Source organism: Merops nubicus, unplaced genomic scaffold (genome assembly GCF_000691845.1).
Source record: "Merops nubicus isolate BGI_N331 unplaced genomic scaffold, ASM69184v1 scaffold9337, whole genome shotgun sequence".
In the NCBI taxonomy this organism is placed as follows: domain Eukaryota; kingdom Metazoa; phylum Chordata; class Aves; order Coraciiformes; family Meropidae; genus Merops; species Merops nubicus.
The window spans coordinates 38,417-55,282 of NW_008619560.1; the positions used below are offsets into that span (position 1 = coordinate 38,417).

The window sequence follows — 16,866 nt, forward strand, 5'->3', positions numbered from 1 at the left end:
GCTGCTTCCCAGGGCTCCAACATCTCTGCTCGGTGTGCTCAGTACCAAGCAGCTGCAGCTCTCTGCCTGGCCAGGCTGGGAAGCAGCACGATTCCACACCAAAACGGGAGGGGACTGGCCCTCTGAGGTCAAAGGGAATGTGTATCGTAAGAAACGGGAAAAGATCAAAGATGGTTTGTGGCATCAAGGGCCCCCAGCTCCCAATTAACTCAGGCACAGTTCCAGATCTTCAGCACTGATGCAGAAGTCAGTCTCATTTGGGAAGCTGAGTTCAGAGACTGTGAGCACATCTCCCAGGGGTACAGCACTCCTTTTTTTATTTTGTGTTTTTATCTTTGCTCTTCCAGGGAGTTAAGGGAGATCTACTCATTAGATCTAGCAAGAGAAGCAATAATCGTAAAGTCTCAACCCTTTATGCCTGACACCAGACTGCCACCAGGGCTTAAAGGATGATTATCTGCAGTTTAATCATTACAAACTCCCACCGATTTCACTATGAACAAGACAGGGCCACTTAGTCAGGTTTTACTGTCAGCAGACCAAGAGCCAACTCCTACAATTTCCAAAGGCTTGTGAAGGAAAGGCTTTTGGGGGAAAACATGAACCTTTGCATCCCCATCCAGCTTTCAGTGGCTAGCACAACTGTTCAAAGCATTCTGGTAACCAATTAAAAATATGCCTATAATGAAAGAATTACCAAATCACAAGACATCATGCCCAGTTTTCAGTGCAATAACCCAGATGGTCTCCCTCACTCCCAGTAAAAGCCCTGGTAGTTTTGATACAATAACTCAATCTCTGAAAAGTTTTGGGTTTTGTTGCTGGATTTTCTGCACCCATTACTCATTACAAAAAGGCTGTTCCAGACCCTCATGGAAACTGAGAACTAGTAGCCCTCAAAGCCATTTTCATTTTATTAGTCAGCATTGCATTCTTGATCCAGAACTGGCCACTCTTTTACAGGCCTTCACCTTTATCTCAGGGTGCTGCCCTGTTCTCCCCAGTCCAATTCCCTAGGCACAGGTTCAAGTATCTCTTTCCTTTTTCCACAGGCACACTAGAAATCAGCAAAATTCTGCACAATTATTATTTATTACCATTTTTCCTGAAGGGATTTCTCTTCTGTAACTCAGAATAGAAGGTAAAACCGGGAAAGCATAAAGCAAGTTGAAACATTTCCCAAAGCACTCGTACAAAGATAATGCTGTGCTGGCAAATTCGTCATAAAAACTTCAGCACAAACCCAGAAATAAGTTCCATTGTTTTCTTACTTGCAAGAAATTGCATAGAGTTCAGGGCAAAGTTAAAGTAACACATCCCAAAGCCCACTCCTTTTTAAAAACAGCAACCCTATAGTCACTTGCTTATACAGGAGGGGGAAAAAGGTTTATATAAAAACAATTAAGTCAGGATTTAAGTTTGCTCATACAGCCTGAATCTATCCCCTTCTTACAGTGCAAGTATCTTTTAGCATGGCTAAATCTGCTGGCAGATACTGTAAGTCAGGGCAGGAAAAAGGAAGGTAAATATTGGTATTTCTAAAGTGCAGGCAAAGGAAAGCAAACCCTGAGATTTGTTTTTTGAACACGTGGATTTGCTTTGAAACACTGTTTTCAACAACAAACACTATTCCACAAAGAAACTTCCTGTTCTGCCTCCATACACTGGAAATACTAATAATGTAATTATTAAATATTCTCTTAAGAAAAGATCAGTAGCAGGGCTTCAGCATCTGCACACATTTGCATTACCAGACAATTCAGGGAGACCTTAGCCTGGCAAGAATCCCATTAAGACATCCGTGCTCAAAATTCCCTGGGTAGTCATCTCTTGCATGCAACACTGCTTGTTTTTGCAGCAGGATTTTATTGTAGCTATCAGATGATCTTGTTAAATTGGGAAAGGACAGAGAAAAAAAAAAAAAACAAAAACAAACAACAACAAACTGGCAGAAGGAAACTGAATCATCCAAAATTCCCAACTCTGTGAAAGGTGAACAGCAGTTCTGGTTTTCCCTAAAGGCTTTACTTAAACAGTTTTATGAGCCAAGAATCATTAAGAGGTTTTAGATTTTCTCAGATTAATATTTTAAAAGCCATTCCTCTAGCACAAGATACCTTGAATGAAGGCTTCCGTGCTTCCTCTGAAAGAAGAGGGCGTGCTGCTCACTGTTTACTAGATGTTGGAGATGTAGCCACCTCTCAAAAGAAACCAAAAGGCTTGTGAAAATGTTGAGGACAACTATTTCAATCACAGAAATCACTCTGCTTGTCACCCTCCAGCTCAGAAACAGCACTTTTCACCGATTAGCCCTTCTGAAGCAATACAAGCTTTTGGTCTGTTTTGACAACACAATCAGGTCTATGAAATGTGAAGATTGAGGCACTTCTGGTCTGATTTCCCAAAAAGCATCACCCACAATTTCTATTCCAGACCCTTCCCACTCTTAACAGGCTCGAAAGGTGGATGTGACTGAAAAAAGAAAATTATTTCAAGAAGCTTCACTGAAAAGGTTTAGAATTAGCTGATTAAATATAGGGAAGAGCAAGATTTGTTTCCCCTCACAGGAGGACAGGAAGCAGCAAACTGCCCGTTCAGCACAGACACATCCAGGCACCCACAGCACAGAGACAGGGCCCACGAGGGACCCAGTTCCATGGAATGAGAATCCCTTATCCTGCTGCCCAGAGCACGCCGGCCACATTCTGTTTAAACACTCCTCTCAATTCAAGCTTCACATGTTTTTCTGCCAAATTCCCCTCCTGGACCGCTGGGTGGGTCAGCCACTGAAGTTGGAGAGGGCTTGTTCCACTGAGAGGCAAATGAGGCAACTCACCTTTAGCTCTCATATTGGCACACAAATATAACACAAAGGTTTTCCAGTCAAGCATCCAGTCAAAAAAAATTCATTCTTAGCCCAAGACAAGAATGAATTTTTTTCCCTCAACTACCACCCTACTAAAGCTGCTTTATCTGGCTGGTCTTTACCTTTAATGAACATAAAGCACATATGAGTGCACCACTGTGTTGACCAGACCTAAGATGGGGATGAGAAGTTCACCCTCGTGCTTAAAACTGGCAGAAGTTACACAGTTAAAAGGAAGTTTTTCCATAACTGGCTGTATCAAGCATATGGACTACAAATATTTTGGTTTTAGGTTTTGCACTGTACCAAATCCCCAGCTAGCAGAAGAAAACATTTCTCTAATGTAGAGAAGTGTGTCACGATAGCACATCTTAAACAACTCCCCCTCATTCCCATGATAAATAAAGTAAGTTTCCATAACTGATTAAAACACCCAGGCTCTTCCACCCGAGGCTGAAGGCCATGTTGTGGAAGTGATGCAAAGTGACTACAGAACCAGATTTAGAGTTGAGACTTGTTCCATTTGCCCTCTGCCAAAGCTTTCCTTCTGTGACCTCACATAAAGCATTTCACCTCTGGGTTGAAACTCCTCCATCTGCAAAACACAGCTAATATTTCCCAAGCAGTTCATGGAGACCTCAGCACTTCATGCAGCATTTACTGGAGACCATTCAGGTCTGTAAGCAAGAGCTGGACTGCACTGGTACCTCCAAACCCAAGGGTTGCCAACACAGGGATTCTTAGATCCTAGATGAGGTTCACAGAGCAGCAGGAGACCCATTAAAGAAGAAAATTGAGCGTATTAAGAACAGCTTAATAAAAAAACATGCCATTCTGGAAAACTCTTCAGAGACGACAGCATTTGAAACTCACCACCTTTAAGCTATGCTGAAAAGTACAAATTCATTTAAACACCACTAATGCAAGAATGCCCAAGTATTCCAATACTGCTAGCTAGCTCAGAGGCTGTCTAAAAGAAAGGAGTAAGGAAACTCTTAAATTACACAGGGTCGATTTCAGTGACTAGTGAGGCACTCCCGGCTCAGGCTTCCAGCACCATTCCAATAATAGTCTTATAAAAACGCTGAATGGGTACAGTCAGCTAGAACTCTTCAGTTAAAAATAAATATTTCAAATGACTTCCAGCATACCCACTTCACCGTGTTCCTCACCAATCTGTGGGTTTCCAATTATTTTTTCTTTTTTTTTTTAAGCAGTTTTTCTTTCACCCATCAGGTTAAAAAGCCACTCAGACAGAATGAGAAGCTGGTTAATTACAGCTAGAAAACTGTTCACAAGCTGCTGGCAAATATAGTTAGAGAGAGCTTGGGGAAAAAAAATCTGTCAGTTTGGCATCTTAGGTATTATATGCACCAAACAGAAAATTCACCTTTTCAGACTCCATCAAGGTAATGCTGCTTTTATAGCCAAGATGTTATTTTGAGCAGTTTTACCAGCTCTACTATGTCAGGCTGCTCAGGCAGTAAGATGAGACATTTAATACACTAACATTAAAGCAAGCGATTAAACACAGCAACACTGGGTTACAACTTATAAAACAGGAATAGTGAAATATCAGCAGCTGACAGTTGTTTCTGACCTAGTTTTAACTGGAGAACAGTCAAAGAGCCAAAAAGACTGAGGCGAGGCTGAAGGTGCTGAAATTCCAGTACTGGAGCTTGAAGTGCTGGGGAACAGGATTAGAGTGAAAGCCCTCAGACATTCAAACTACTGACAAAGCTTCACAGAGAACAAGGAACTGCAGGTTCAAGAGCTTTAGTTCAATGTCAAGTGATATCCCAGGGAGGAGGGATGGGAGGGTTTAAGCAAGACTGAGATGAAGCAAGAGGCGTTGCAGGACCTCCACCTCCTCACCGTCTTGCTGAATGGTGGCTACGGGGCAGCCAAGGTTGGGAGGAGAGAATCTCAAGTTCTGCAGCACAGGAAGAAATCATTTTAAGACTGTGTGCGTGTGTTATTTTGGAAGATAGTTTAGTTTGCTTTTCTTCTGAGAAGGCGAATGGGCTGTCGAACACCTGCGCTCATTTGCCTAACAAGAGAAAAATTAAAGCCCCATTACGCAAGTAAAACTGAAAGCACTTGGGTACCAAGAGCTACCTAGAAATAAAGGGGGGTTGGTGCAGGAGGAATCAAGTGATCCCATCCCAGTAATCTGCACTCCTTCTGTTCTGCTGCTCCAGACCTGACTGTAGTTCCAGCAGGCAGCCACACACTGGTTTTAAGCCTCATTAAGAAGCAGTATGTTGCTGGCCTGACAGGTCCGATTTTTAAACGACCTTTGTACCACGAACAGCGTTACCAAGCTGCTAAGAACAAGAAAAAAAAAGCCATCTCTGTTTCCATGATTAGGAGAGGTACGTTGTGGCTGTTTGCGTTTATTTTCGTTCAAAAAAACCCCACCTGTCAGTAAAGCAAGCCATAAAAAAAGCGAGCAATTCCCTGTGAAGGGCAGCGGTGACGACATCAGCACTGTTAGCCATTCTTAACGCTGTACTTATCACCCAAGGTAAACAGGAGTGACTATCAGTTAATGAACAACACAACCCTCAGGCTCTTTTAAAGAGGGTTTTCTTCCACTGCAATCTTTTAATGAAAATACAGCAATTCTAGCTCACCGAATTTGCTTACGGAAGTCTAATTTATTTTAGGACATATTAAGACACCAGGGCTGATTCACTTGCTGATGTGCTCATAAGATGGCTTAAACGAGCTGCTGAAACATCAGCCTGATCCTTATCTTCCACACAGCTTTTACTACTTTTCTTGCAAGAGGAAAAAAAAAATATAGAAAGCCAATTTATTGATCAGATTGACGAACTCGTTCAACCATCCCAGCACAAATCTCACCTAACACACACACTGCTGAGCCCAGGAAAACAAGCCTGGACCAGTTTTCTCCTTGTGCCCAACTATATCCTATTGACACTTAAAGAGAAGCATAATTACTACTCTGCCAAAGTTCTACTTAAGATGATCTTCAGACGTTCCTCACGGAGTCGGAGCTAGTCCTGCTGGAAGAGGCTACGACAAACCAAAGCCAGCAGAGCCAGGATCCTAAAGGAACCCCAGAGAAATCCAACCACCAACACCCCACGAGTCAGATCAACCTCAAAAGCTAAAGCATGATGCTCAGACACAGCTTCTGCTGGCTTTCAGGCAAAGAGGTGCCCCAACACTGACCACAGCTGGGTGTGCAACCCAGCTGAAACCCAGCATCCAATGGGGAGGTCACTGAAATTTCCTATCATCTCACCACCTCCATGGGGGAGTCAGTGATAAAGTAATCACAAATGCCAGGGTTTTTTCTGTCACTGAGGGAAGCTGCCCACAAAAAACTCCAGCTGACAGTATGGAGCGAGACATCCCCACTAGATTTTCCACCATGTTTTAACCTCGCTGTGTCCTATGCCCTCTGCTAACCTCCTCTTGCAAGGGTCTTTGCTTTCTCCAACAGAAAGGGAAGGCAGCTGCTTGGAGAAGCCACTGCCCAGCTGAAGGAGGTAGGTGCTCCCTTCCCTTCAGCGAGGAGCACAGAACCTGCACTGTTCCAGCTACGGCTTTATTTGCACTGCCAGCCCGGTCGGTAACAAACCTGCTCCAAAAATAAAGTGACAAACAGTAAAAGAAAGAACATACTCTTCTAAACTGGCAAAAACCAACCTCCAAAAAAATGAAACAAGTCAGATGTTTCTTCATTCCCCGCAAGGACACCTGTGGAAGTTTAGGTTACAACAAATTCCAAAAATGAACATGAAAAATTTGCAGATAAGAACAGTAAAAACATACCACCTCTGCTGACTAAACACAGGCTGACCACAGAGCTGCAAAAGGACTCCCCGGGCCCAAGCCCAAAAGCCCCGAGAGATTTCATACATTAAGACAGAGACTCCCTCTTGCCTGAGAGAGTCGAGACAGTTCATCCAATTCACACATGCAAAAGCAGTGGTATGGCCACTGAGCCGGCACTTAATTGTCTGACCAGAATTTTTTGGTCTAAATATAACAATCCGTGCAAGCTCTAGTTAGCTGAAACGTTTTTGCTTTCTTAACTGAGCCCATCTGAGGCTTGAATAAAAGTGTGTTTCTTCCTGCTGTCAGAGTCCATAAATTTTGTCTTAATGACAAGTTAAAAGGCCTTCAGATTGAGTTAAATGGTCTTAATTGTATGAGAGCTAAAACTTGCAGTGAGGATCTACCTAAGACACATCTCCAGTGCAAATGGCTGCAGAGATTCAGTAGGAAGGTCATGGAAATATGCCTGACACTGTAATATCAAACCTTCTAGGTAATAAATCTGTTTCTTCCTCCATGTTAAGAAACCAAAAGTGTTCTAGACTGTAATGCACTGATCACTACTGCACCATTTTAATGCAATAAGAACCAAATCCTTAACTCATAAACGATTTCAGAATCACGTCTCTAGAAAAATGTTTGCCATGGGTTTTAATCACCGTTAGGTTCCATGCCAACCAAAGTGCACATTTCAAACGGATCTAAGATATCCCATTTACGTCTACAAAGGTTAAGTATGCTTTACTTATCCCTTAGCCATTACTACCTCCCCTTTCCCTTTTCCACGTTTCTAAAGATTAAATGAAAAGCCGCTTCCTTCACAAAGCTGCGTGTTACAGGACTCTGTCAGCACGGGTCTGCTCCCACACTGATGGCTGGGAGGACTGGTTTATTACAATACACTGGCTCCACTGCATCTTCTCCTTGTAGAAAAACCCACACTTTTATTTCTGGACTAAAAATGAGGATTGACAGCCATTGTTTACATCTGTCAGGCCATCTCTGAGGTGCAGAGGACCCGGGAGCTTTCAGGAACTGCACGGTAGCCCTCCTCACCTCTTCAGTGGAACTAGGGATTGTGGACCCCACCAAGGCATTTCATATCTCACAGCAGGAAAAGCAAATGAAATAAGCACCAGCAACTTCCCACTAAAAACTCCTGACTGTGAAAAGAACACAGTAACTAAGGATTCTTTTAATTCCTGAGTATCTGCTGGGAGAGAAGAGTTTGTGGATGGGACCACCACACTCCCAGGCTGCCCTGGTGAGAGGCAGAGGTCAAACAGCGAGCAAGGTCACTGTCACAGGTGTCACTGGAAGCACTTTTCAAAAGAAATTGGTCAGGAGAGCTCCTACGCGCTTCTTAAGAGACTATTTATGGGAGCAAAAGTTGTTCTTAATTCTGTGAGCAGCAGAGGTCATGATTCGGGCTTCAGCGGCTCCGCTGGCTGAGCAGCCCCTGGAAGCGTGAACAGGTGTCACCAGTACTCTCAAAAACCCATTTTAATGACACAGGAACCATCGGTGCAGAGCAGAGCCCTCCTCAGCCCAGGCTGTCGTCAGCAGCACCCGCATCAGACGCCGCTGGAGGGAAGGAGGAAACCCCGTGACATACGGCTGCCCCAACCTCTTCCCAGCTCCAGTCTTTTTACAGCAGTTTCATTCTGAATCACGAGTTTACGCCTTCGTTTTGGGGCGGCGTGCTGAAGCCCCACAACTCGGGGAGTTAATGAGTTGCTGGGACCTAATCAGGCCTGCCACACCACACCACACCTCCGGCAAGTGTCAGACGCACAGGGAGCAACTTCAAAGGACCAGCAGACCTTACACTCTCCCTGTGAGCAAGGGCTGCTCCCTTCTCCAGCCTCCTGGTGGAAAGGTGAGCCCAGCAAGAGCCGACTGACTTGCCATATATGGCTTCCAAGGCACAATTTCCGCTTGCCCAAGCTCAGGCAGGGTGGAAAAATTTGCTTCCTTGCTACTCCGCCCATCCCGGGCTCTGAAAAGCATCCGCCAAAGTCCTGGATCTGAAAGGAATGGAAGAATTTACCCTGGCATTTGCACGGAGCTCAGCTCCCTGGAAAAGGGAAAGCCACAGCTTTGGCAATGAGCTGGATCACCTCAAAGGCCAGGGGAGAGCCGGGAGCCGAGCGGCCGATAGGCAGGAGATGCGCAGAGCACTCCTAACCACAGCCTTTATTCCTTCCATACCATATGACCAATTTTTTCTTGCTATTCAGATGCACTTAAGCCTTTCAAATTTCACGGCAGCCAGCTTTACAAGTTAATTACGAGTTGGGAACATTATTCCCTTTCACTGACTTATCCATAACACACTTTATACCAGGAGCTTTGTTTTCAGAATCAGATGAGCTCAGGCTGGGCCCAGGTTTACACACAGTTTGCTGCACAAGGCAGCACCTCCTCCTCCAGCGGTCGCTGTTCACGCCACCGAAGCCTGGCCTACCCTCTGGTCACAGTAAGGTTAATGTCACCTGGGTCTGTGTCATCATCAGCTTCTCTGAGCATCACAGAGAAACTCTCAGACCTACAGAACACAGCCCAACCCTCTTGTTCAGCCACCTCCATAGCCCTGAATATCTGCAAGTGTAAGAGTGCTGGCTAAAACCGAAGCCCAGCAGATGCAGTCCATTAAAAGGCTGCTTCACTCTCAACTAATGTTCTTATTTGGTGGTTATCAAAGGTTTTTTGTTTCTAAAAATGTGTGCATCTTCATTTTTTCTAGCCTTGATTACTTGTACCAAGCTCATACTTTTTTTTCACTGCAGGTTTTTCTCAGTGCAAGAACCAGGGAGAGATTTACCTGCAGCCATCAGTGGTTTGTCTCCCCTTTCATCTGATAGGCATCAAACGGCAGAACCCAGCCCATCCACAAACAGATTCTCTCAGGAGAGAGAAAAATGGTGGCAAAGGGACTTAAACTAAGCTCTGCCAATTCCCTTGTTCCCCTCTTTTTTGGGGACTGGCAAAGACAGAAACACAGTCTGTTTGATTTTCTCATAGAAACCAGGAGCCAAAAACAACTGAAATCAGCGCCGGAGCTGGAAAGGTACAACAAAACTCACACAAACATAAAGTCTAGACACTGAAATGTGGAAATATGATTCAAATAACCACAACTGGCACGTAACGTATTGATTGCAACCCATCACAGAGCAGGCTCTCAGCGGGTAAGAATATGGAAGAAAGATTAAATTAGAGTCTTCCACCTCGGTTGTAGAAAATATGGATCCTTCGGGCACGGTGGTATGGATCGAGCCAGCATTTCTTCCATCCTGCTGGGCCTTTTGCTAGGCTTTTAAGTGGCTCGTCTGCTCTTGCTAAATAATGACAATTAGCTTAAACTGTCCTTGCAGCACTGATTCCATGGAAGGGACCTGCCACGGGTGTCAGGAGGCTGCCTGTGTCCAAGTGCAGCCCATCAGCTCTACACAGGGCTCTAAACGCTTGAGCCAAGCAGTAGAGGATGTCTGTACTGATGAAATCTAAATACTACAGAGGTTTAGGTGACAAGCTGGTTTTAGGAAGTTTCACAGTACTTGCTAAACCCCAACACATGCAGATAAGACCCTAAAATCCGCATCAACCACCAAATCCAATGGTGTGGACTGGAATGGTGGCCAAAGCCAGCAGCAGAGCTCAAACCTTCACTCACAGTGGCACACACAGATTGTCCTTCAAGATGTTGGCTCCAGCCTTCTACCTGCCATGACTTGCTTCCCTGCAGAGCAGAATGCCCCAGGACCGTGCCCAGGGTCTCCCTGGATGGTTCCAGGTCCTGCATATAAGAATAAAGAGTAACTGGTGGTGGCAGCTGGCCTGAAGAGACTCTAAAATAAAGCATCTTGGTTTTCCATGAATGCCCTAGGTTCAAGTATTCCCTCCCAAGAGAAGTTCTGCTGCACAGAGGGAAATCAAAGGGTTAACTGCAAGCAGACTGCACCAGATCATGGAAGACTCAAGGTGGGTGGAGGTGGGCAGCAGAGTCAAGTCACACTCACAAGCAGTGACCTCTTTCAGAGTTAAACAAATGCTGGTTTCTTTAAATTAAAAAAGGCACTAGTCCAATGTAAAGAAAGGAGAGACCAAGCACACGGAGCAGTGTTTTTTCTAGACTGCCTCCTTTGCTGGAGCAATGCAAAGGGGAGTGGATTTGGAAGTCTGCTTTCCCAGAGCAGCAGTGATACCAAGCACCACACTGGGAGCCAACTGCTGAGGGGCTTAGCATCCTGGTTGTTGTATTAACTCTTTGAATAAAACCCCAGCCAAAAGGCAACACTAGGTTACCATGGTGTGCAAAAGTTGCCTTATGCATATGGGATGTTTCTAAGCAACACAGGAGCTACTATAGAAAATTCTTCTTATCAGCAAATCCAAGCTCCTTTCCTGGATAATGCATCTAGGTCATGCTAAGGCACGTTGAATGCAGAAGCCTAGTTTTGGTGATGGCTCCTCTGTATCCACCCTGCATAAAATGTTAGCATAGTTCAGGTTATCAAGCTTTTTTTTTTTAATAAGCATTAAGTTCACTCCAGAAACACCATTAACCTTAATTACTCAGAGGTAACTCAATCTCACCCTTCCTGACATTACTACACTGAGCTGGTGACCACTTTGCCCCCCCCCTCGACTTCTCCTCTCATGGCCCCAAAACCCAAATAAAGCCACAATATTACATGATCGTGTTCACAAATTAGGGTATCCACTAGAGGATCCCAGACATACGATATCTCTTCAAAGTCTACCTAAACCCGTGCAGACACTCCATCCATTCAAACGCATTCTCTTGTGCATTAGCAGCAAAACCACTAAGTCAGCCAAAACGTATTCTTCTCCCATGGATTAGCTGGCACAAATTAGTACAAGAGTGACGCATGCAGTCTGTCCCTTCCCATTTTTCAACATGCACAAACACCAGGGATTTGGAGACGCTTTGCTCTGCTTGTGAGTTACAGGCAGAACCCAGCTGAAATTGTTCGAAATGTGCAAGTTGTCGAGGAGATAACACCTTCATTTACTAATGAGACCTCAAATGCTTCTTCAAACAACATCTCCCCTCCCTCCCCAGTAATAAAGGCTCTTCTGCTATCCCAACAGAGTCGGCACTACGCAAGGGAACTATTTCAACAGTCACCATCCCTCTGCCAAGCAGCACTATGACAAAAACTAACTAAACAGGACAGAGCACTTCGGACGGGTTCAGAAAAACCCCTGATGCTGGAGGATCACCCGCCGACTCCCCGCTCTGCCAGGTGACTGGGAGCCACCCGAGGCAGGACCTGCAGCAGCACACTGCCCAGGTACAAGGTCTCTGGGAGCCAGACTGCCCCGAGGAGACTCGGCCACACGCCGTGTGTGGTCAGATATGCTTCAGAAGTTAAAAAAAAATTGCTTTCATTTCTCCTTTTGCTGCTGTTTGAGTAAGAAACCAGCTATAGAATATGCTGAAAAAGAGTGAGGTGGGGAGTGAATACAATCACCAGAATGCAGCTGCTGGAGACACTGATAGGAGTGCCAAAACACTCCACTTTTATATCTCAAAAACCACCCAAGCCTCATAAAAATAATCTAAGGGGTTAATCTTCAAGCTTGCTTCTGTCAGCATTGCTAGAGCAAAAAGTTATTAATGCCCAAATTCAACCTCTCTGATTAATGGTGTCGCATGATTGCTGATAAAAATGATAAAAAAATGATTTGCTGATAAAAAGCAGATCACGTTTGAAAAAAAACAAAAGAGCACTGTCGGTCACAAGGATTGTCACAAACTTTCTGTTTTCCTTTGGCACGTCACCAATTAGACTCACTTCTGTAGTCTACTACCACCAGTATAAAAAAAAAGCATAATGGGTTTATAATTTGCCACCAAATCCCATAGCAACTGTACGTCACTTCAGATGTAAATTACAGACAATTCTTCCCCATGCAATTTGAAAACTATAGAGATGAATCTATAATTTGAGCAGATCCAAATGGTATATGGTTGAGAGGAAAAAGCTACCCTAAATAATTGAAAGGAAACTGCCACAGGGCAAACCATTCCTCATGTGCAACGTTCAACGTCTCTCTGTCCCCCTCCTTCAGGAGGTGCCACGCTCAGGTTGGCACTAAGAACATTCAGCAGGAGTTGAGCAGTTTGGTGCTGGGCATAGCCTGCTCTGTTTCTGCTGATTACGAGGAGAAGTACGTGTACAACGAGCTTCCTCCCCAGCCAGCCTCCTCTGATTCATTCAGTCGTGTCACCGACTCATGTTCTCGATGTCGTAATAGCCTCAATTTTGACGGACTACAGCATCAGTGAATTAATAGGACAGGAAAAAACAGGTTACAGGAAAGGAGGAATGATGCAAAAGGCTTTAAGATAATTCAATGAATTTTGATTCGAAAGCCGGATTGTTCTTCTCCCCCTGACACCTGCAAGCAGCTTTCAATTCCCAAGTCAGCACAAATACGCATTACCCTAAAGACCCTGTAATGACAGCAGGAGCCTTCATTTTGTGTTTCGTGCTTTAAACACAGCAAGATGAAGGCATCTCTAACGACCTGCTTGAAAAGCAAAGCCTAGAAAAGTTCTTCCAATAAATGGTGACTACAAGGGGTCGGTTTAACCCAGACCTTTGAGAAATAACTCCTGCCATGGTCAGTTTAAGAAGAGCACCGAAGGCACTGGGAAAATGACTCGGGAAGCCACATCTGTCAGAGCACTGTTCTGAAATTCAGCTCAGCTCGTGCTTTGCAACGTGCTTTGGTTATCTCAGCTTACCCCCCAATAAATATTTGTGCATCTGCCAAAGTTCACCAGTGAATCAACTGGTGGCTTCAGTTCAAAACACTCCGTGTAGCAGTGGCAGAGAGGTGCAACGGGAGCAGGAGGTGTAGGAACAGCGGATCAGCTGCTGTATCACACGTGGACCCAAGCAGGGATGCTAGGACCCTCTATGTCCTCCAAACAACACAGAGCTGCTGGGCAAGTGAGGCTGAGGGCCAGCAGCAGAGGTGAGCCTGGTCTCCATCAGCTCAGGTCAGCACCTAAGCTCCAGGTAATAAAGGTGTGCAACTACTATCACGTCTGTCATTACCAGGAGACGATGCATCACACCAGCTCACCAGCACCACTCCTCAAGCTCCAAAGGCTTTTGAAAGAAATACATGAATGTCAGGAAATTTCCAGGTCAGGGTTCCAGGAAGGGCCCTGACCATATTTACACGCCATCAGCACCTAGGGCACAACAGCCTGAGGAGAGGGACCCGCTGCCAAGCAGTGCTCATGTCTCCCACATCGCGTTTGAAAACACACATTAAGTATCCCTATGATGGTGCTAAAAAAACAGGTATGAAAAAGCTGAAAACGATGGATGGAGACATATCAAGGTGCATCAGCTCAGGACTGATACAACATCCTCTCATTAGACAGGGCCTGGGATACAGAATTGAAGAGGAGAATCAGGCAGGGGCATGAAGAGTTCCATTGGGCAGCGAGAAAGCTGGAGGCAGAGAAGAGATGGGGAAAAGTCATACCCTGCCTTTTTTTTTTGGGGGGGGGTGGCAGGGCCTAAACTAGAGCTTGTACACACACCCGAAGGGAACGCTGAGAACTGCAAGCTAATATAGAATTACACTCCTTGGAGAAGCAAGAGTTGTTTTAGGCTAACACACCAGACCGGCTCCATTTCATCAGTGGACAAACTGACTTGGGACATTTTCCATCGCCCGGCCTTCAGCTGCGGGCTCAGCAGCCAGAGCTCACGGTTTCAACCCCGCGGGGAAGCGGCTTTGGGGGCAGCAAGTTGCACAAGGAGCAGATGGGCAACGTCTTAAAGCGTCCCCCACGAAGCTGGTGTTACTCTTAAGAGTTGCATTTCTTTCAGGTGAGCGAAATTGCTGCTACTAGAGAAAGAAATCCTTCTGAGGAGCTGAGCCCTGGGTTCCACAGCCTTTCGGCAGCAGCTCCATGTCCTCCATGCACCATACAGAAACAATTTGCTGAAACACAGAGTTGGGCATCAATACAGAGACCCGCGATCGTTTTCTTCAGCATGACACGGGCAATTTAGCAGAAACCCAAGCGGGAGAGACTCGAGAAGACAGATCTCTGTTTCTCCAGAGCCCTGCTGCCTGATCCACACACGATGCAGCTCCCCACCAAGAACGCAACTGCTCTGGCACAAGGGACACTAAAACCAAATGGCAGCTCGCCCGGCCGGGTGATCATTTTTGGATTATGTAATCCCAATACATTATTATTAGACCAAGAACAAACTCAAGCAAGCAACCGAAGACATTCCCCTGCCCGTCCTGGCAGAGGGACAGAGCCTTGTCGCAGAACCAGCGGCGGAGCAGGGAACAGGTCAGACTGCACCACGCTCCAGGTAACACGGGGAGCAGGGCTGGGTTCCAGGCCAGCACACGCGCTGCCCGCCGCTCGCGCCGCAGATCAAACCCAACCCAGCAGCAGGAGCCTGGCCGGATTTTTTCCATTTACCTACAGCAGACCCAAATTAAAGGAGAGCCTGGGCCGGCCCAACACACGCTCCCAAGGTGTGTTACAAAGTGGCTTCTTGGCACTGCCGTCGCCCGGCGCTTCAGAGGAAGCAGAGACGTTCAACAAGCTGGAGAAACTGTTTATAGAACAAATGCAGAATGAGCCTATGCGTTTAATAGCCCACTAATTGTTGCGTTATTCACTGTACAAACAAGCCAGCTCTTCTGCCCTTATCCTTTCCTGCCCATTTAATCACCAGTAGCCTTTGACTATTTCTCTTTTGGGTGGCGGTGAAGGAAGCAAAGTTCATTAGTGGCCGTTGGCCACCAAACAATCTAGAGACCGGACTTCATTTAGAAAATAAACACCACTATTCATCTGTGACACGGCCTCGGAATAGCTTCCCAAAATATTTAACACAGCTGCCTGTAGTCTTCCTACTCTCCCTCCCTCAAAAGAAAAAGCTGTTCTAATATATAGAAAAACATTTCTCTGGATATTTTGTTTTCCATTTTTCAGGGAAAAAAAAATCATAATAAGTCAGTCTATCCAAGTCACTTACTGCTCCTGACTTCTCATAATGCTGATAAACACTCATTAAAATACAAGTTGATAAAGCCTGGTACAGTAATTACCTTCGTCCTCATACAGAAATTGCCCAATTCAGTGATGTGATGTAACCAACACCCTAAATTAAAAATAGTGTTGTGACAACATATGGTTTATGCTACAGAAGCTGGCAGGCCGGACGCTCCTAATGACAAACGGGTTAGGTTCCCAGCTTCCCCCAGCTGGCTGGCAAGGTGAGGAGACAGAAATGCTCTTCACAAGATCAGAGGCGGAGAGAAAAAAAATGAAATTACAGTAAAAAGGACAGCTTTTAAACCCTCTCCCGTCCATCCTAACGACAGATGCCGAGTATTGCCATTATTCTTTATTTACATGACTAATAAGCTCTCTGGATGCATTTCAAGGAAATATCTCGGAAAAGACAATCTGGAAATTTCAAATTACAGCCCCAGCCTGAATCTGCCTCCCCCCCCAATCCCTGGGAGTCGTTACCAGGCTGGGAACACACACACACATATATTCGGGTGCCCCAGAGAGGGTGGCAGTGGGGAGGGGACCCCCCCAGCACCAACCCCGGATGCCAGGACCGGGGGTTGGGGGTAAGCCCGGCCGCCCCAGGCTCTGGAAACCCTCGTCACGTTCGCAGGGGGGAGGACGCACCCTCCACACGCTGACCAGGGCGGGAGCAACGTCCCTCGCTCCCACCCCCATGCCTCCCTTACCATGGACTGACTGTAGCTCCCAGGCGCCTACCGGGAGGCACACCGAGAGCTGCCCCCCTCGCCCCCATCTACCGGGGGGCAGCACCAAGAACCCCGCTCCTGGGCTCCCCGTTGCCGGGGACACACACATGGAGGTTCCCCGAATAGTTACCGGAGGGGGGTTACATCGACACCTCCCGGTCCCCCTCAGGCACTTACCGATCGTGACTCCTCCCCGGTCATCGACCGAACGGGGGCCCACAGGGGCCCCCTCAAACCGCACCGTGGCGGGGGTAGGAGCAGGGGCAGCCCCGGGGCGTTGCCGGAGGAGCACAGCGAGACCCCTGCGGTCTCCCTCAGGTACCCGGCAGTGGGATTGCCCCCCGCTTCGATAACTGACGAATAAGAGGGGACCG

At 46.2% G+C, this 16,866-nt stretch overlaps 1 protein-coding gene across 1 annotated transcript in view; it reads right to left on the minus strand.

Moving 5' to 3' along the window:
* The window catches only part of ELL (elongation factor RNA polymerase II), a 51,413-nt gene extending 34,720 nt beyond the window's left edge, over positions 1–16,693 (minus strand). Inside the window, exon 1 of the mRNA XM_008943825.1 lies at positions 16,670–16,693. Coding sequence (XP_008942073.1) covers positions 16,670–16,693 — 24 coding nt within the window. The remainder of the gene's footprint in view (positions 1–16,669) is intronic.
* Positions 16,694–16,866: the final 173 nt, after the last annotated feature.